We start from the raw sequence: 16,825 nt of genomic DNA, 5'->3' as shown, positions 1-16,825 counted from the left end.
CCAGAGGACACAGGCCGAGCCCCCCCCCCTTTGTAATTAGACCCCAACACAGCAAACATTCCACAAGTGTGTGTGTGTGTGTGTGTGTGTGTGTGTGTGTGTGTGTGTGTGTGTGCATGTGCAACAAACAGAGTCAGGCTAATACTTTACTCCACCCTCCTGCTTACTGTCAACAGTGTGTGCGTGTGTGTTAAGGACAGAGTGTGAGACTGAGGTGTAGCTATGAGAATATAAGCTCAAATATCTTCATTATGTAATAAAAGAATGGAAACCCAAAATCTCTGATCTAATGAAAACTGCCGTGCTCATCAATGAATTAGTTCTTTGCCAGTGTTAGAAATAAATATTGAATACCAAAATCAAAAATACCCAAAATCACTGCGAACATCACCATCTGGAATAGATTCCTGTTTCTCTTTGTGCTTTCTGATTTTGCCCATTTAAACAAGATAACAAACAAGAAAACACGATTTGGATTAAATTACCATGTGTTTTTAATCTTGTGGAGTTTTATTATTACACAAATGGATTAAATTCCAACCAGAGCTTTGTACAAAAGATTCTGACATTCCTGTACTATTTACCTCATTTGCCAGATGGCGGCACTAATGCAGCATTATGTCCTTTCAAAATCTTTAGTTATTTATTCTTTAAGTAACAGTAGGTACAAATAAGCCAGTTTGATGCTTAATCCATGTTTGAGTTGAACTGCACCGTTACTATGTAACAGTGAATTGTAACAACTGATTAAAGGAGTATGAATATAGTAAATGTGGCTGCTCATTGCTTTGTTTTTATTTTGGCTCACTTTCACCTCATCCGCTTTATAATATCTTGTTAGTGTTGTATTTACAGAAAGCTCAAAGAAAGAAAATATGGCTTTGCAACATCTACCATTCATTTTGTGACATCATTGCCTCATTACATTATAAAATTTAATTCAGCTTTGTTGTAATGAAGGCAAGCTGTTGTTCATTTTGCCCAGGGCACACTGAAAGTCCCTGAAGCCAACCTGTGGGGTCCAAGTGGGGCCCTGACTCATTGTTACTGGAAGTATCAGTGAGTCAGCAGGTAATGCGCTGTTTAATCAGAAGGTATGAAATACAAAAACCTCAGCTGTAGTCACCATAGTGTAGTCTTACTCACTTACTCGCTTGAGATTATTCATTGTTTTACAGTCATCAAACATTTTTGACTGGCTCTGCCTCCACAGAGCTGAGGTTGTACAGGTCCACTGGGATTATTAAAGGGAGAAGGATATATGCTTTGATTTTCTTCTCATCTGGTCTTCAGCCAGCGTAACTATCTGTTGATATTACAGACACATTTGCACATATACTTCTTCCCGTATGCAGTGCCGTTGCCCCAAGTGATTAAGTGTGGATTAGGTCAGACCGAAGGATATCTGAGGTTTGCGATATATAACACACTTATGGTTTAACATATATCACACTTGTCAAGGGCCCAACATCTGGAAAAAAGTAAAGAGTAAAAAAGAGAAGAAAGCCATTGTTATTTTGAAATGCCTTCAACACGGGAACGATCTGAAAACTATTTGTACTGCCAAGCATGAAGCTGTTAAGTTGATAAAGCTCCCCATCACAGGCCACTCTGAGCAATACTTTTTCATGTAAATGATGGTATAAATGATGAATGTAAAAATGTTGCACATGGTGAGAAACTGACAAAGGCTAACTTGAACAGGTGGGGTATGGAAGGCGGAGGAACCCTAACATTGATCTTGTGATGTAGTGTGGACGAAAGAATTACTTACAAATAAGTCACATCCCAATATGTGGATTTCATTCAAAAGCACATGAGCAGATATTACATGAATCTTTGTTCATCAATCTTTGTTAATTTCCACCTCCTAGCTAGTATGAAAGGTCAAAGTCTAACCACCATCGTCAGTTAAAATTTAAATTGAATTAAAGCCTGAATTATACTTGGGTGCAGACGTAGACCTGACTTATTAGTAGTCATTCCTGTCATGCCTGGGTGTATGCATAGTTGGTGCATTGTAATGTAAATTCCCCACAGACGAGTCCATGCAGTCACAAAACACAGGCAGGCATTGAGGCTATGTCGCTTTCTCTCCGTTTTGGCCTCCCATCCACAATGAGATGGCATTTTCCCCAAAGGAAAATGCAGCGTTTTCAAAACGCTCTCGAAAACACATACATTTGAAGACGGTGCTTATGCGTCGCAGTGTGGACTTTCGAAAACGATGACGCATGTTAGTCATATGATACAGTCATGTGACCAATTAAACAAAGATAGCGGAGGCCATTATACAGCAGTTGTTTTGTTTGCTCTCAGTTTTGACAGCCCTATTAAAGATTGATATCAGTTTGTACATGCTTCAGATAGCTTTTCTTTGAATTTTTTAATTCTCACTCGCTTTTGCAACTTTGTACTTTTGTGTTACTCGCAGCAACAACTCCACCTCATTGTTAGTCCATTTAAAAAACTGTGCTTTTCCTTAACATTTTTCTGCGACATTTCAAAGAGCCGGAAAGTAAATAAACGGCAGACAGAAATGAGGCAGGCTGAATCTTCTTGCGTTTCACGCATGCGCAGTACTGGAACGTAAGCGTTTTTGGCCGTTTCAATGTGGACGCACAACTCTGTGAAAACGACTGAAAACGCCAGTGTGGATCTATCCGGGCTAATGTGGATGTAGCCTGAGATGACACTGGCTCACTGGCGGCTGAAGAAATTTACATTACATAAATTCCCATGACATCAAACCATGAAGACCACAGCAAACTTTTTGCAACACGTTTCCAAATTTGAAAGAAAAAAAAAAAGGAATTCAGAAGCACATCATAAAATGAACAAAGATATTAAAAGTGAAACTTAAATTTCTAATTTTATTAGTTCTCAGTAGCTGAGCAGTATTTACCTTAAAAAATCTCTCATCTTGGCTTCCTCTTCCCTCTTTCTTACAGATTTCTAAATCTGTAAGACTTTAAAGGCAGATCTACTGACCAGGTTGGTGGTTCGATCCCTGGCTCCCCCAAGTCTGCATGCCAAATATCCTTGGGCATTATATTAACCCTAGGTTGCTCTCTGATGCATCCATCGGCGTGTGAATGTTAGTTACTAAGCACTTAAAATCAGAGAAACTGCTTGTGTGAATGGGTGAATGTGGGATGTTGTATTAAGTGCTTTGAGTGTTCTGGGAGAGTAGAAAAGGGCTATATAAGAATCAGTCAATTTAACATTTATCAATTGTACATTGATTAGTTTGTAACTGTCTTAGAAATAATCCATTAAAATACACAAAACCAGCTTGAATACAGTAGCTGAGATACAGTAGACATCACTGTTCTGCCTAATGCTGTTTGTGTATGTGGTTAGAGGCAGAGGAGAAGTCATTGGTGTTTGTTTTCCGTGGAGGCCTGCACATTCAGACGTGAAGGGGAAGGGATCCCCTTCACCAAAGAAGTGAAAATCCAAAGCATAAGAGATAATGGCATCTAGATATAATGCCATCTTCTTCCTCCTAACCTCAAGCCCCATCTCATGAACTGAAGTCAGGGCTCTAAAACATGCTCATTCGTTATTACAATGAGCTGCCCAAACAACAAAAACAGCTGGTTGTAAGCTAACATGATGCCAGCTAATATTAGGCTCTTGTGTCCTAAAAATCACAGCTTAATTGCTTGACGTGCCAGGGGTAAAACAAAACGGAATTCAGTTGACTGCAATTTGTAATCTAGTGACATCTAGTGGTGAGATTTTACACACTGTGACTTTAATTTTTTTCTCTCTCTGGGAAATAAATGAACTTTTTCACTGCAATATTGACAAAGTAATATGAGCTGAGTGACACTGAACTTCTTCATTTCACCTGTGGACTAGCTTCTCCTTTACACTGGCTTCTTTAGTTAAATAAAATGCTTCATGAATGGGGTTTTTTTAGCGGTTAACAGCCATTCAATTTAATGTTTCTTTATTACTCTCTTTTAGCTCAAGGTTTGGTCTCTACCCACTCATATGGGTAGAGACTGCTTCTTATTCCTTATCTTTAGCAGTGAGTAACTGTGTGCATGCGGTTTGGTGCTAAGAGTGAGGTGCATGGTGAGATTTCACTGAAAACATTTGTGAGAGTAGACAAAACAGCGAATAGGAGGATTATGCAGCAAATCAGGCAGATTCAGCAAACAGACAAAAGATACACAGTTATTTTATTTACACAACCATTTCATTCATGTTGTCACATTGTGATTTAATTTTCATATTCTGGCAAAAAAATATGTTAACATTCATTCTCTGTGATTCTCGGTCACACGCTTGTTATGAGAGATGTTTCACTGGACCATCTCTGACGTTTAAAAGTGAAACAAAAATGAAAGAATGTAGATGTAATCAGGTCAATTCCCTGGTAGCGTTAACCGCCCTCAGGTAAATGGGTGTTGTGCAATAAGTCAAAACAAGACAGACAAACACAGGTGGATGACACAATCAGATGCGAGGAAGGTTCTCACACTGTTTTCCTTGTGGCTTTTATGGGAAAACATGATGACTTCATGATACAGTTCACAAGAGTTCTCAGGAAACTGGCGTAATATATGTTTAAAGCCAGTAGAGATTGATTTCAAACCACCCTCTAACAACCTTCTTGTTGTTAGATGATGCTTTCATGACTGTTGGTTATGTTAATGTGTACAGTAGTTTTATAGTCTGTACTGTCACTGATCCTACTAACTTCAGGCTGCTTTGGATGTAATGTCAGAGTTTGAAATTTACATTGTTCCAGGAAACATGGAAATGAAAGATGTAAATCTGTATTCAAATCTGGATTTGGCTACTTATTTTAAAATACTTATTTGTTTTAAATACCAACTCTCTAACTTCTGTTTATAGAAGAGTTACCGGTGGTTTCCATTTTAATACATTTTTGGTTTATTTTACAGCTGGCAACAATTTCAGCGCTGTATTTAAGCTAATGCTGTGTGATGTGTGGTCATTAAAGAACAAGCTGTTTATAATTAAGATGTTAATTATAAGTATGAACATGGTGAGACTATACGGCTAAACATGCTAAAGATAACCACGTTACGCCTTCGTCCCTTTTCATTTCTCCTGCGTCATCACGTGTACACGCATGCACGCACTTAGTCAAACACTTACAGTGTCCTCACTTCATCATTGTTGCACTCACTCACAGCACACACTCTGACTTCTGCTTACAGACTGTTAACATTAACAAAAAGGCCGTGAGCTTGCCAGCATTTAACAGTGTAAGTCACTGCTGCTTTAAACAGAGCACAAATATGTCCACACTCGCTCAAACTCCCATAAACACACACACAGAATGCATGCAGAAAGCAGAGCTACCAAACAGTTCCTTGTCTAAACATGACAATAAGTCAGACTACATGTGGGCCAGTTTAAACAATACTGCTACTGATAATCGATGTTAGTGCACATTATAGTAGTTTTATCTTTCTTAGTTCCCACTTGTTTATTCAGTTCATTACTCAGTCAGGATTTGTGGCCTTTAAGTAAGACAGTGGACTTAAATTTAAAACGAACTTCATATTTAGATAATTCTTGCATTTACATTTTTAATCTTCTACAAAGTATGATGCATAGAGATTAATATATGGATGAATATAAATTATTTGATCACCTGCATATTAAAACATCTGTCATCATTTATTGACACAGCTCTATAGAAGCTTGTTTTTCTTGTACAGGAAGTGGCTTTCATACCTTTTTTTCTAGGTGACCAGGTCTGAGTATGTTAGAAGCTGTTGATTTATGGGGATGTTCCAGCACAGCCGTCTTTAGGTTTTACCCAGAATGAGCTGAAAAAAAGAAAATGTGGTCAGAAGAGAATGGACAGACTGCTTCAAGGAAGCAACAAGGAAGACAACAGTAACTCAAATATCCACTTGTTATAACCAAGAGATGCAGCAGAACATGTCTGAAGGCAACACACATCAAACCTTGAAGCAGACGGCCTACAGCAGCAGAAGCCTTTAAGACCACACAAGCAAAGTGTAACTAATAAAATAGCTGGTAAGTGTAGAAGCATACATTGATACACACACACAACAACAACAAACATAAGAAAATGTTGCTAAAACTACGGTCAAAGTTAAACGGAATATGAGACCATGGCTGCCTTGATTTGGCCAAGAAGGCTTGGTTCTTGTAGAAACTGGACCATTAAAATTAGACCATTCCTCATAGTCAGTGCAGCTAGGACATTTTTATACTCTATGACTGTATAAACATATTAAGTTTTACAAGGCGCACTCATTATAAAGCGCACTGTCGATGAATGGGTCTGTTTAAGGCGCACCAGATTATAAGGCGCATTAAGCGAAACAAAACAGTCAGATAAGTCAAACTTTACTCAACTCATTTTTCTTGCTTCCTCCACTTCCGTATCATTGATTCTTTAATGTTGAATTCTCTGGCAGCTGCTCAATTCCCATGTTGTTGCAGTATATTAATGACAAACCTTGTATTGTGGATGGATTACCTCAGTTGTTCTCCTGACTGAAGTTTGGTCCGTTTACAGCGTCCTGCCACGCGATTGCATTTGTCCCTAACCATCGGGAACCCTCATGTTAACTTTTATGAGTGGAAAAAAGTTAGCCTTCATCTTCCAGCTTCACTGTGTTTAGGTGACAGCTATGTTAGCATATAACATAGCTGTTTTGCTAGCGATCACGTGGCACAATATCATATACTAGCTAGTCCAACTTCAGTAACCTTACAAAAGTCACTGCTGTTTAGTTTTCTGTCTTCATTTATGTTGGAAGTGATAGCAGAGCTGTACGTTTGAATTTTTTCAGAAATCTCTCAGCCAGAACATGGTATATCAGGTTTAGGTGGAAACTAGTGAGCTAAATTCCTGCTAACTTCTAACTGTTAAATTTAATAAATTCTGCTCTCATGGATGCCTGGGTGTTAAACTTAATTGTTATACCTGGTAAAGCAGCAATGCTGAACATTTAATTAAAGATTAAAAAATTTAGACAGTTTGTAACTCTCAGTGATGCCGCAGTGTTCTTTTGACTTTGGGACCTGAAGAGGACGGAGTTTTGGACCCAGATTACTCTGTGAGGCTCCTGACTACCAAGCAGTAATGCTCTGACAATCCATCAAGCCGTGCGGCTTTGTAGCTTACCAAAGTTGTACTTTTTTGACAGATTTTTGAACGTCATGTACCACATAAAATTGGTTCGAGGCCAGTAAACACAACCAGAATTCATACATAAGGTGCAGTGGATTATAAGACGCACTGTCGAGTTTTGTAAAAATTAAAGGATTTTAAGTGAGCTTTATAGTGCAGAAAATATGGTAAATATTTACAGTGGTGGATTTTATTGAATAGTTGGATTGAATAAGTTTAGAAAAACACGGCCTCTAAGACAGTGAACATCCTTTGTCCTGCAGCCTCTGCAAGAAACTCTGTTGCTGCTTTTCATGCAATGCAAAAAAGCTTCACAGCCTAAAAAACTGCCAGTGCATTAAACTCTTTGAAATGCAAATCATTTTATTTCAGGTATTTTCTACAGTGAGGATTTAGTGCAGCAAGGTGCATTTTTATGCCTCTGTTTGTTGAGGTTATTACCAGGTAAAGGAGGTCCACACTGCTGAATACTTCATCTGCTAGTGTAGCAAAAGGTATACCTGAGTAAAGACCTGAAATAATTGTAGTACTAGCAGTACTTAGGTCAGTGTAGACAGGTACTTTCCAGCAGGCTGAAGGATGTACCGCAGAATGTCTGACTTGAGACCACAGACAGGTGGCTGTGCCCTGTCACAGACCTGAAACCTACTACACTCTCAAGGTCTCCAAAGCTAACTGTTAGCCTAAGCTTGTTTGGTCAGTTTTGCCATTTCTTTATTAGGACTCCCTTTTTAATTTTTTTTAGAAAAGCTAGGTTTATAGTAAGTCCACATGGGGAGCTGATGTGCAAATTCAAAGCTCCTTCAAACGGACCAGAGTATTTCTAGAAGTGCAAATGTGTGAATTTGACTACTTTCTGTTGGATCCTACATGTGAGAACAGGAAACCTGAATTGACCCGACATTATCTGAAGGTTATATTTATATATATATATATTAATTATTGGCTGTTGATGACAAAACCAGAAACCAGTAACCTAATGCACCCATTTACTTTTTTTAGGTCTTGCATGAGTAGACATGCAGGGCCACTGGTGGTTCTCATGCTTAAAATGGAGCTGGGCCAAGTTTAGTCTGGGAGTCTGTAGTCGTGTCATTAGTGGACTGGAGAAAGCGGTTCTTCTTATGATGGTTTGACCATTCCTCTGTGTGGACCTCCTTATGTATATAATGAACAGTGGTGGAGCTCTGAAGGAAGATGTTGCAAAGCTACTGAAGGCAGATGAAGGCAGTTTAACTGTTTTCGAGCTTTAACACTTTGAGTGGAAAGTTGTAGCCCAGCCCACAGAGGATCTCCTCAGAGAGGTTTATTATTTAGCTTGTTTGATAGTTTCTTTCTCCAGCTTTGTAACTGTTTCTCTCTGTGTGTCAGGACATCATGAAGCAGCTAGTAGATGCAGCCTTAAAAATGCACACAGAAGCTATGTCCCATCGAGACATCAAGGCTGAAGATCTGCTCATTCAAACCAACTCCGGTGACCAGTGAGTGTGTATCACAGAGGCTTTTAGATGTGACTGCATTGTGAGGGAAAATCCATACTGCCAATTCTCTGGTATGTCATCTGGCTTCTGCTCTTCATTCATCTGTCGCTCTGTGGAGTGTTGATCTTGATTTCAGTGCTCCCGATCCGTTCTTTCTGTCTGTGCTTAGGAGGAACCAGAATGTGCGCACCTTCAGAATTCTTCACAGCTGCTGGGCGCTCCGCTATAGGAAAAGTTGGACGGAGAGAGAAAATTTACAACATCCTCTGTGGGACAATTTCTTTCAGTTGTGAGATGTCCCATGGTGAGAGTGGTAGAATAACTGTGTTTGGGGCTAACACTGTATGGAACAGTTTCCTTGCAAAAAATTACTGCAGTTTCCATCTTGATCTGGGCTTTGTTTTCTGTCGTCCCTCTAACCAGACTGCCATAATTTTGTGGGGCTATGTTGAGCTTGAAATCCAAGGAATTGGGCCACTTTGGGAGAAATCTAGTAGCACCCATGGTTCCAAAACAAAACTACAATCACACCTTAGCTTCACCTTTGGAGGTTAAGAATCACCTTCGGAGAGGACTAAATAAGCTGGGCCAATTTAGAGCAACAAATCATCTCCAGATTTCTCAATATTAGCTTTTGTTTTCAGCTTTGTCTTTAGCTTTGGAGCAGCATTGGCAGAGGTCAACTGAAAGAAAAGAAATTACTCAAGCTAAATAAAGATGCCCAAAAACATGTTTTTCTACTATGATGTGATTTATATTTATTGTTTATTTTTTTATTTATCAGGTTATTTTATTTATTATTTGGCCATGCTAATCTGTCCACTGCCAGAGAATGCTGTTTTCACCTTGTATAAAAAAAGAGTTCAGGAATGTAATTCTTATCCAACTTCTTTCAATATGGAAAAACACGCATACGTGCATCTCTTAACAGCAGTGATGTGTCAGAGTTTGCACTTTATAAAAGTCCTATTTTGGTCTATTCATTGTCGGAACACTTTCCCCAAGGAAAGGCATTCAACCAGGTCATTCTCTTTACATCGTGTTTAACTCACACTCTGTAAATTCAAAACAGCTTGGCTGTGATATTTCTGCCTGGAAACCAGCAGCATGACACAATAACACAATAACACACAGTGTTGTGGCAGATTGTCCGCTGCGTGAGCCTCCAGGTTGAAGGACAGGCTACCTGTTGGCTTTGATCCCAGTCTGACAGTTTGACAGTTTGTCAGAAGTTTGTGGTTTCCAACCACTGTGTAGGTAAAAGTGTTACTGGGAGAAGGCCAAAACAAAACCTGTTGTCCATATGCTAGCATAATATTGAACACTACAATGTAACATGCATAAATACAATGCAATAAAATTTTATTTATATAACACCAAATCACAACATCATTGGCAAGGTGCTTTATATTGTAAGGTAAAAACCCTTCAACAATACAGAGCAAACCCCAGCAATCAGATGACCCCCCCTAAGAGCAAGGACTTGGTGACAGTGGAAAGGAAAAACTCAAAACTCCCTCTTAACTGGAAGGAGGAGTTAAGCAGGAAACATCTACTTTGAGTGGTTGGGGGAGAATGTAAAACAGTGCCACAACACATGTAATGTGTGATTTTGCTTGTAACACATGGAGAAAAAAAATCTTAACACCAAAACTGCAAATAATGTGTCCTCCTTCTACTAGCCTAAAATTGTTTGGTGGTTCCTCCTGTTATGCTATACAGCAACATTGAGCACCAAAAGTCAGAAGCTTTGAAAACATTTTGGGAACACCCCCCTGGTATTCACAGATGAATACCTCATGTGGCCATACTTGATACTTCAACACAATTATGTATTCAAAATAGTAAGAGTGAGTATGGACGAAAGACAGTTGAGATACGTTAGCATTGCCAAATCTACTTAGTTTACTCAGAAAACATGCATGTCTCGTGGACACAGCAGGGGAGAATTTGCGCAGTGTTTCAATAAATGGAGACAGTGCTGTGTTTATAAAAACATAGATGGTGATACCAAATTTGCAGCCTGGTACCGCTGAAAACAGCAAAGTGGAATAATAGACATAATGTAAAAGTTACATAATGTAAAACATGTAAAAGTGAACAGGAAACGCGTGGTGTGCTTGTGCGTGAGTGTTCACTGCTCACAGTCACTGATGGAGCCGCTCTGTCACAGTCCAATAAAACATCTGGAGCTGTCTGCTCATGTTCTTGCTCAGGTTAGGTAAGTGTTTTTCAGACATTTTGTGCCCAAGGCCATGCTAAAATATTGCACACACCTGTATTCATATCAACACAAAATATACCGTCTGACATGTCATCAGTTCTTCTTCTGACTGTATTTGTCAGAAGAAGGGTTTGAGCATGACAGTAGACTTGGCGCTCATTTAAAGTGGATCAGGTTTCTATCAGAAGAGACGTTTGGTTTCTAGATTTTTTTTAATCATTTCTGGTGTTTGTCAGCTTCCTTAGAAAGATGACATTTCCTGTACAAACTAAAGCCACAAGAAGGGTTAGCAATTGACAATTTTTTAATTCGCTTGTCAGCGGTGGGCACACTAGACCGCTGGCTAGTCGTGCTTTGCACCATAAAAAAAGAAGACCCATTTAAGTATATATTCCAACAGCGCGGCCTCCGACGGATTCTCAAGATTTCGTATCGAGATCATGTTACCAACGAGGAGGTACTTCAGCGCATTGCCTCACTACTGCTAGCGGACATGGTATTGGAGCGACAATTTTGTTTCGTCGGTCACATTCTTCACCAACATCCGGAATGATTACCGAAGATAGCCATGTCGTGGAGACCCACCCGGGGGTCACGGAGCCGTGGACGACCAAAACAGATGTGAGGACGGTCATTCATTGAGGACCTGAAAGCAGTCGATCTTTCATGGGACGAAGCTGAAGATGTGGCTGCAAACTGAGCTCATTGGCGATCCCTTGCAGCCCAATGCGCCATCCGGCACAGGAGGAACTAAGTCTAAGTAAGTAAGTTAAGTATATATTACAACTATAACATTTGACTGTGTATTTGTAAATAACTCAAGCTAAACATTTATTCCTTGCTTTGTGTGCAACAAGTGTTGCAATAATAATATATGATTAACAGAAAATTCCAAGGCACACTTGAACTTACCTCGGAGTGTAACAGTGCATTTTAAATCGACAAGAAAGTGGCTACCCAAACAATTCGACTTGAGGCTTCACCTTACAAACTACCGAGGGACCTGATGGTGCCTAATTCCATCTTTTATACACAGTCAGTGGTCAAAAGATGTGAATGATACATTTTCTAAAAGCCAATTTTTGGAGCCATGTGCACCTTTGGTTTGCCTGCAGGCAAAATTAAGACAAAACAAGCATTTCTGCTGTTTCCTAACCTTTAATTACATTCTCCACCAGATATTGTGCAATATCTGCATCTGCATCTAAAACAGGGGTGGCCAACCCGCGGCTCTCGAGCCGCATGCGGCTCTTTGCCTGGTTTCATGCGGCTCTTACGTTCATATCAAAGTTTGTGTTTTGATTTTTTTTATGTTGTTGTTTTAAAATGTGCGCGTTCGCTTCGCTTGAGTTCAATACGGTATTTTCATCAAATGCGCATGTGTGTGAGATGAAAATACCGCAAAGTTTCCCAGTAGGAGCAAGTTCGCCCTTAAAATGGCAGGAAAAAAATGCACAGCAAAAAGAAAATATGAAGATGAACACAGGACGTTTTTAACAGAGTGGGAGAGTTTATATTTTTTTGTTGAACGCAATGGTAAGCCATTCTGCCTTATATGTCAGACGTCATTAGCACATTTCAAAGCTTCAAATCTTCAGCGCCACTTCAGCTCACTCCATGCTAACATCGACCAGGAATTTCCAAAAGGGACTGAACTTCGCAAGTACGAGTTGGCCACTTTGAAAAGTCAGGCAGAAAAGCAGATACAGTTTTTCCAAAAATTTACGAAGCGGTCAGAGACCATAACGCTCGCATCCTATCAGCTGGCTTGGAACATTGCACGGGCTAAAAAGCCATACAATGAAGGGGAGTTCGTTAAAAAATGCCTCAGTGATGTTGTTGAAATCTTGTCTCCTGAAAACGACAAATTAAAACGCATGGTATCAGACGTCCAACTGTCCCGCCACACTGTTGAACACAGAATATCGGACATTAACACGGCTATTGAATCACAGTTGCACTCTGACCTTCAAGCATGTGAGTATTTTAGTGTCGCATTGGATGAGAGTTGTGATATACAAGACAAGCCTCAGTTGGCAATATTTGCACGGTCTGTTTCAAACGATTGTGTGATCAAAGAAGAACTCCTGGATATTGTGCCATTAAAAGACAGAACCCGTGGCATAGATGTGAAAGAAACCATGATGGCTGCATTTGAAAAAGCAAATCTGCCCATAACAAAATTAACTGCAATAGCCACGGATGGAGCACCAGCCATGATGGGATCTGTGAACGGGCTTGTGGGGCTGTGCAAAGCTGACCAAACTATTCCTGACTTTTGGAATTTCCACTGCATCATCCACATGGAGCAACTCGTGTCTAAATCATTGAATTTAGATAACGTCGTGAAGCCTGTGATGGAAATCGTCAACTATATCCGCACACATGCGCTTAACCACAGGCAATTCAAGAATCTCATCGCTGAGCTGGACCAAGGGCTTCCAGGTGACCTGCCGCTGCACTGCACTGTGAGGTGGCTGTCAAAAGGCCAGGTACTCTCTCGCTTCTTTGAGCTTTTGGATGCCGTGAAACTGTTTATGGAAAAGAAGGACAAGGACTATCCCGAGCTCTCGGACCTCAAGTGGATTATGGATCTGGCCTTTTTGGTCGACATGCTGTGTCACTTGGACAGACTGAACCTGACCCTGCAGGGTAAGTTAAAAATGCTCCCTGACCTAGTGCAAAGTGTGTTTGCGTTTGTCAACAAACTGAAGCTGTTCAAGACACATATTCAAAAGGGAGATTTAACGCATTTTCCCACTCTGCTAAAAGCCAGCGGGCAAGTCGCCAGTGCTGCCCTGAGTAAGCAAAGAGCCAGATATGCAACGCTGATTGAAAACTTGCACGAAAGCTTCGTGACCCGGTTCCATGATCTACAATTGAAAAGGCCACAGATTACGTTCCTCGTCGACCCATTTAATGCAGAGACCGGCTGTTTGAAAGTCCCGCTAGTCACAGATGAAGCTGCGGCTGAGTTGGAGATGATCGATCTTTGTGAAGAGGACCAATTGAAACCTGCTTTAAGGGAAGGGACCATTGAGTTCTGGAAAAGTGTGCCAATGGAAAAATACCCCAATGTCAAACGGGCTGCGTTTAAGATACTGTCAATGTTTGGGTCAACATACGTCTGCGAGTCTGTGTTTTCTACCCTAAAACATGTGAAATCAAAGCATCGATCTGTTCTGACTGACACACATGTGAAAGAATTGCTTCGAGTGACAACAACGGAATACAAGCCAGATTTAAAGAGGATTGTTCAAGGCAAGGAATGCCAGAAGTCCCACTAAACAACATGCATTATAAAAGTAAATGCTATTGTAGATTATTATATTTTTGTTTGTGGACTTGGTTGAACTGAGAGTTTGTGTGTGTGAGACAGTGCACACAATGTTCATTGTTGAAAATGACTGGCCTGTGGTTTTAGTACTGTAGGAGTCCATTTCTGTCATTATCATGTTGGTGTGTGACATTTACAATAAATCTGGCTGAGCAGAGATGTGTGTATTTTGTGTGTGTGTGTGTGTGTGTGTGTGTGTGTGTGTGTGTGTGTGTGTGTGTGTGTGTGTGTGTGTGTGTGTGAGAGAGAGAGAGAGAGAGAGAGAGAGGAAAGGATGGGTGATGTTCATGTGTGCCCATGCGTATGATGTGGCTCTTTGCGGTAACACAGTAAAAAAAAAGTGGCTCTTGGTCTCTGACTGGTTGGCCACCCCTGATCTAAAACATGAATGTTAAAGTACGCACATACCGGTTCTCACACACACACACACACACACACACACACACACACACACACACACACTAGCTGACTAACTCCTCCAAGAGAGGTGAGTCAGATACAGTGTGCAGAGGGTGGGAGACATGTAGTGAATGAGTCTGGACGGGGTGTCCTCTGTGCGACAGTGGCAGGATTAGATAGTGGTGGAAGTGGACGGGCCCCTAATTTCAACAGTAGAGAGGATACTCGAGACTGCCGTAAGGATATGACCTCAAGAACTGGATGTGACTTTGGGGAAGTTTTGTGGATAAGCAGAAACTACACATGCATGCCTAAAACTGTGAAGTACTTAAAGGTTCTTCTTTGGATTGTCTTTTTACTGAACTTGAACTTTAAAATCACAGGAAAAAATCAAACTGAGTGAGAAAAAAATAAACTCTGTATGCACGTCCTGCATTTTTTCCTACAAACTAATCAGTAAAAACCCAATGATAAACGATGACTGACGGTTAAGCAAGACCACTTGCGTGTATGTGTAAGTGCAAGATGATGTCATGCAAGCACACTGAGCCAAAATATATCTCAGTCATATCCATCAATTGTTCTTTCTCTGCAGTCAAACACACACACACACACACTCTCTTTCTCTCTCTCTCTCTCTCACACACACACACACACACACACACACACACGCGCGCGCGCGCGCGTGCACTCTGTCTTATCAAAACTTCTCTGTGTTACCACATCAGCCCTGCAACTTGGCAGCAAGGCCCCGATTTAGCATTACATCACCCTTTCCTCGTCCAGACCCTGGAGCTGAATGCACAAACTCAACCACACATGCTCACGCATTTGCAGGCAGAGCCAATTAGTACCGTTATTAGAGAACATCCATCAAGCTGAGGCCACGTATTTCCTCAAAGCCAAAGTTTGGAAAGACAACATCATTAGTTCCAGCCAGCAGCAGAGGAACATGTAATTGTGAGCACTTCTGCAAACACAAAAAAAGATTTACTGAAGCCGCTGATTTCAAGTGGACGTCACAGCTCCACGAACGCCATTGCATGTAAAAAGAATGTTTGCATGTAATGGAAGCAGACTACATGAAAATAGAAAGTGACGTCAGCATGCAATGTGGAAAAACTGCCCTCACATGACAAGCCACATGCCCAAAAAGCCTGTGTTTTTTCGATTGTTAATTTTAACACATTGCAATTTTTGTCTTAGTCTTTACATTCAAACATTTTTAATTCTCAATGATTTTTGTTTTTCAAAACTATGTTACTTATGGAAGAGGAATTCACACTAAAAATGAAATAGGGGAATAGAAGTATCATTATATGTATATAAAACAAATATACAGTGCCAAATAAAAAAAAGTAAAAAGAGTGGAAAGCTTAAAGATAGATACATGTACATATATGTTGTAGCATTTTCGTGGCTGACACTGAAGAATAATACAGAATATATTGAGAAATCTATAAATGTTGTAAATACTCAGTTATGAAATATACATAGACAAAGTTGACCTTAACCAATACCTGCTTCACCTTTAGATATTTCATATGCTGTAATCTCTTCCTTGCTTTTCCTTTTAGTGTTTACTTAGATCCCATGGTCACATAAACAATCAGGTGTTACTCAAACTAGATACTAAAACAGTGTTAATAAATGGAGTAAATGGAGAGTCATGTTCACACAGTAAGGTAATTATGGAGTTCCACAGGCGTCTGTGCTAGGACCAGTTCTGTTTACATTATACATGCTTCCCTTAAGCAGCATCATTGGAAAACATACCTTACATTTTTCACTGCTATGCAGACACTCAGCTTCGGTCGCGGCAGATGGCCGCCCCTCCCTGGGCCTGGTTCTGCTGGAGGTGTCTTCCTGTTAAAAGGGAGTTTTTTCTTCCCACTGTTGCCAAAGTGCTTGCACGCAGGGCTCATATGATTGTTGGGGTTCTCTCTGTGTGTATTACTGTAGGGTCTACCTTAAAATATAAAGTGCTTTGACTCACTCCCACAATTCACTTCCCACTGTGGAAAGTGACGTTGTAATTATGTCTTTTATAAGTCATTTTTGGACCACTAAAGGGGTTGTTTTTTTAACACTATAGGCGACATCTTTTTTTTTTCAACATCTGCTGAATGTCTAGTGTTGTCGCTGGCAGGACCTACATATACAGGCTATTTATAGTCCAAATGCGGTTGTTGTGGACGTCTTTTCAAAGTCAAACTTAGACTTAT

At 40.3% G+C, this 16,825-nt stretch overlaps 1 protein-coding gene across 1 annotated transcript; it reads left to right on the top strand.

The window, feature by feature from the left end:
* Positions 1–13,167: 13,167 nt before the first annotated feature.
* On the top strand, positions 13,168–14,151 carry LOC146653483 (general transcription factor II-I repeat domain-containing protein 2A-like). The gene has a single exon (XM_085380614.1). The coding sequence runs from the start codon at positions 13,168–13,170 to the stop codon at positions 14,149–14,151; it is 984 nt and encodes a 327-aa protein (XP_085236740.1).
* The last annotated feature ends 2,674 nt before the right edge of the window (positions 14,152–16,825 follow it).

Source organism: Rhamphochromis longiceps, linkage group LG14 (genome assembly GCF_057381845.1).
Source record: "Rhamphochromis longiceps isolate RC_006_pf linkage group LG14, R_longiceps_female_GT1.1, whole genome shotgun sequence".
NCBI classification, from domain to species: domain Eukaryota; kingdom Metazoa; phylum Chordata; class Actinopteri; order Cichliformes; family Cichlidae; genus Rhamphochromis; species Rhamphochromis longiceps.
This window is presented reverse-complemented; position numbering and strand designations above follow the sequence as displayed.

Bases quoted from the DNA above. Each gene is read 5' to 3' on its own strand.
- LOC146653483 (XM_085380614.1), top strand. From the start codon at position 13,168: ATGGAGCAACTCGTGTCTAAATCATTGAATTTAGATAACGTCGTGAAG.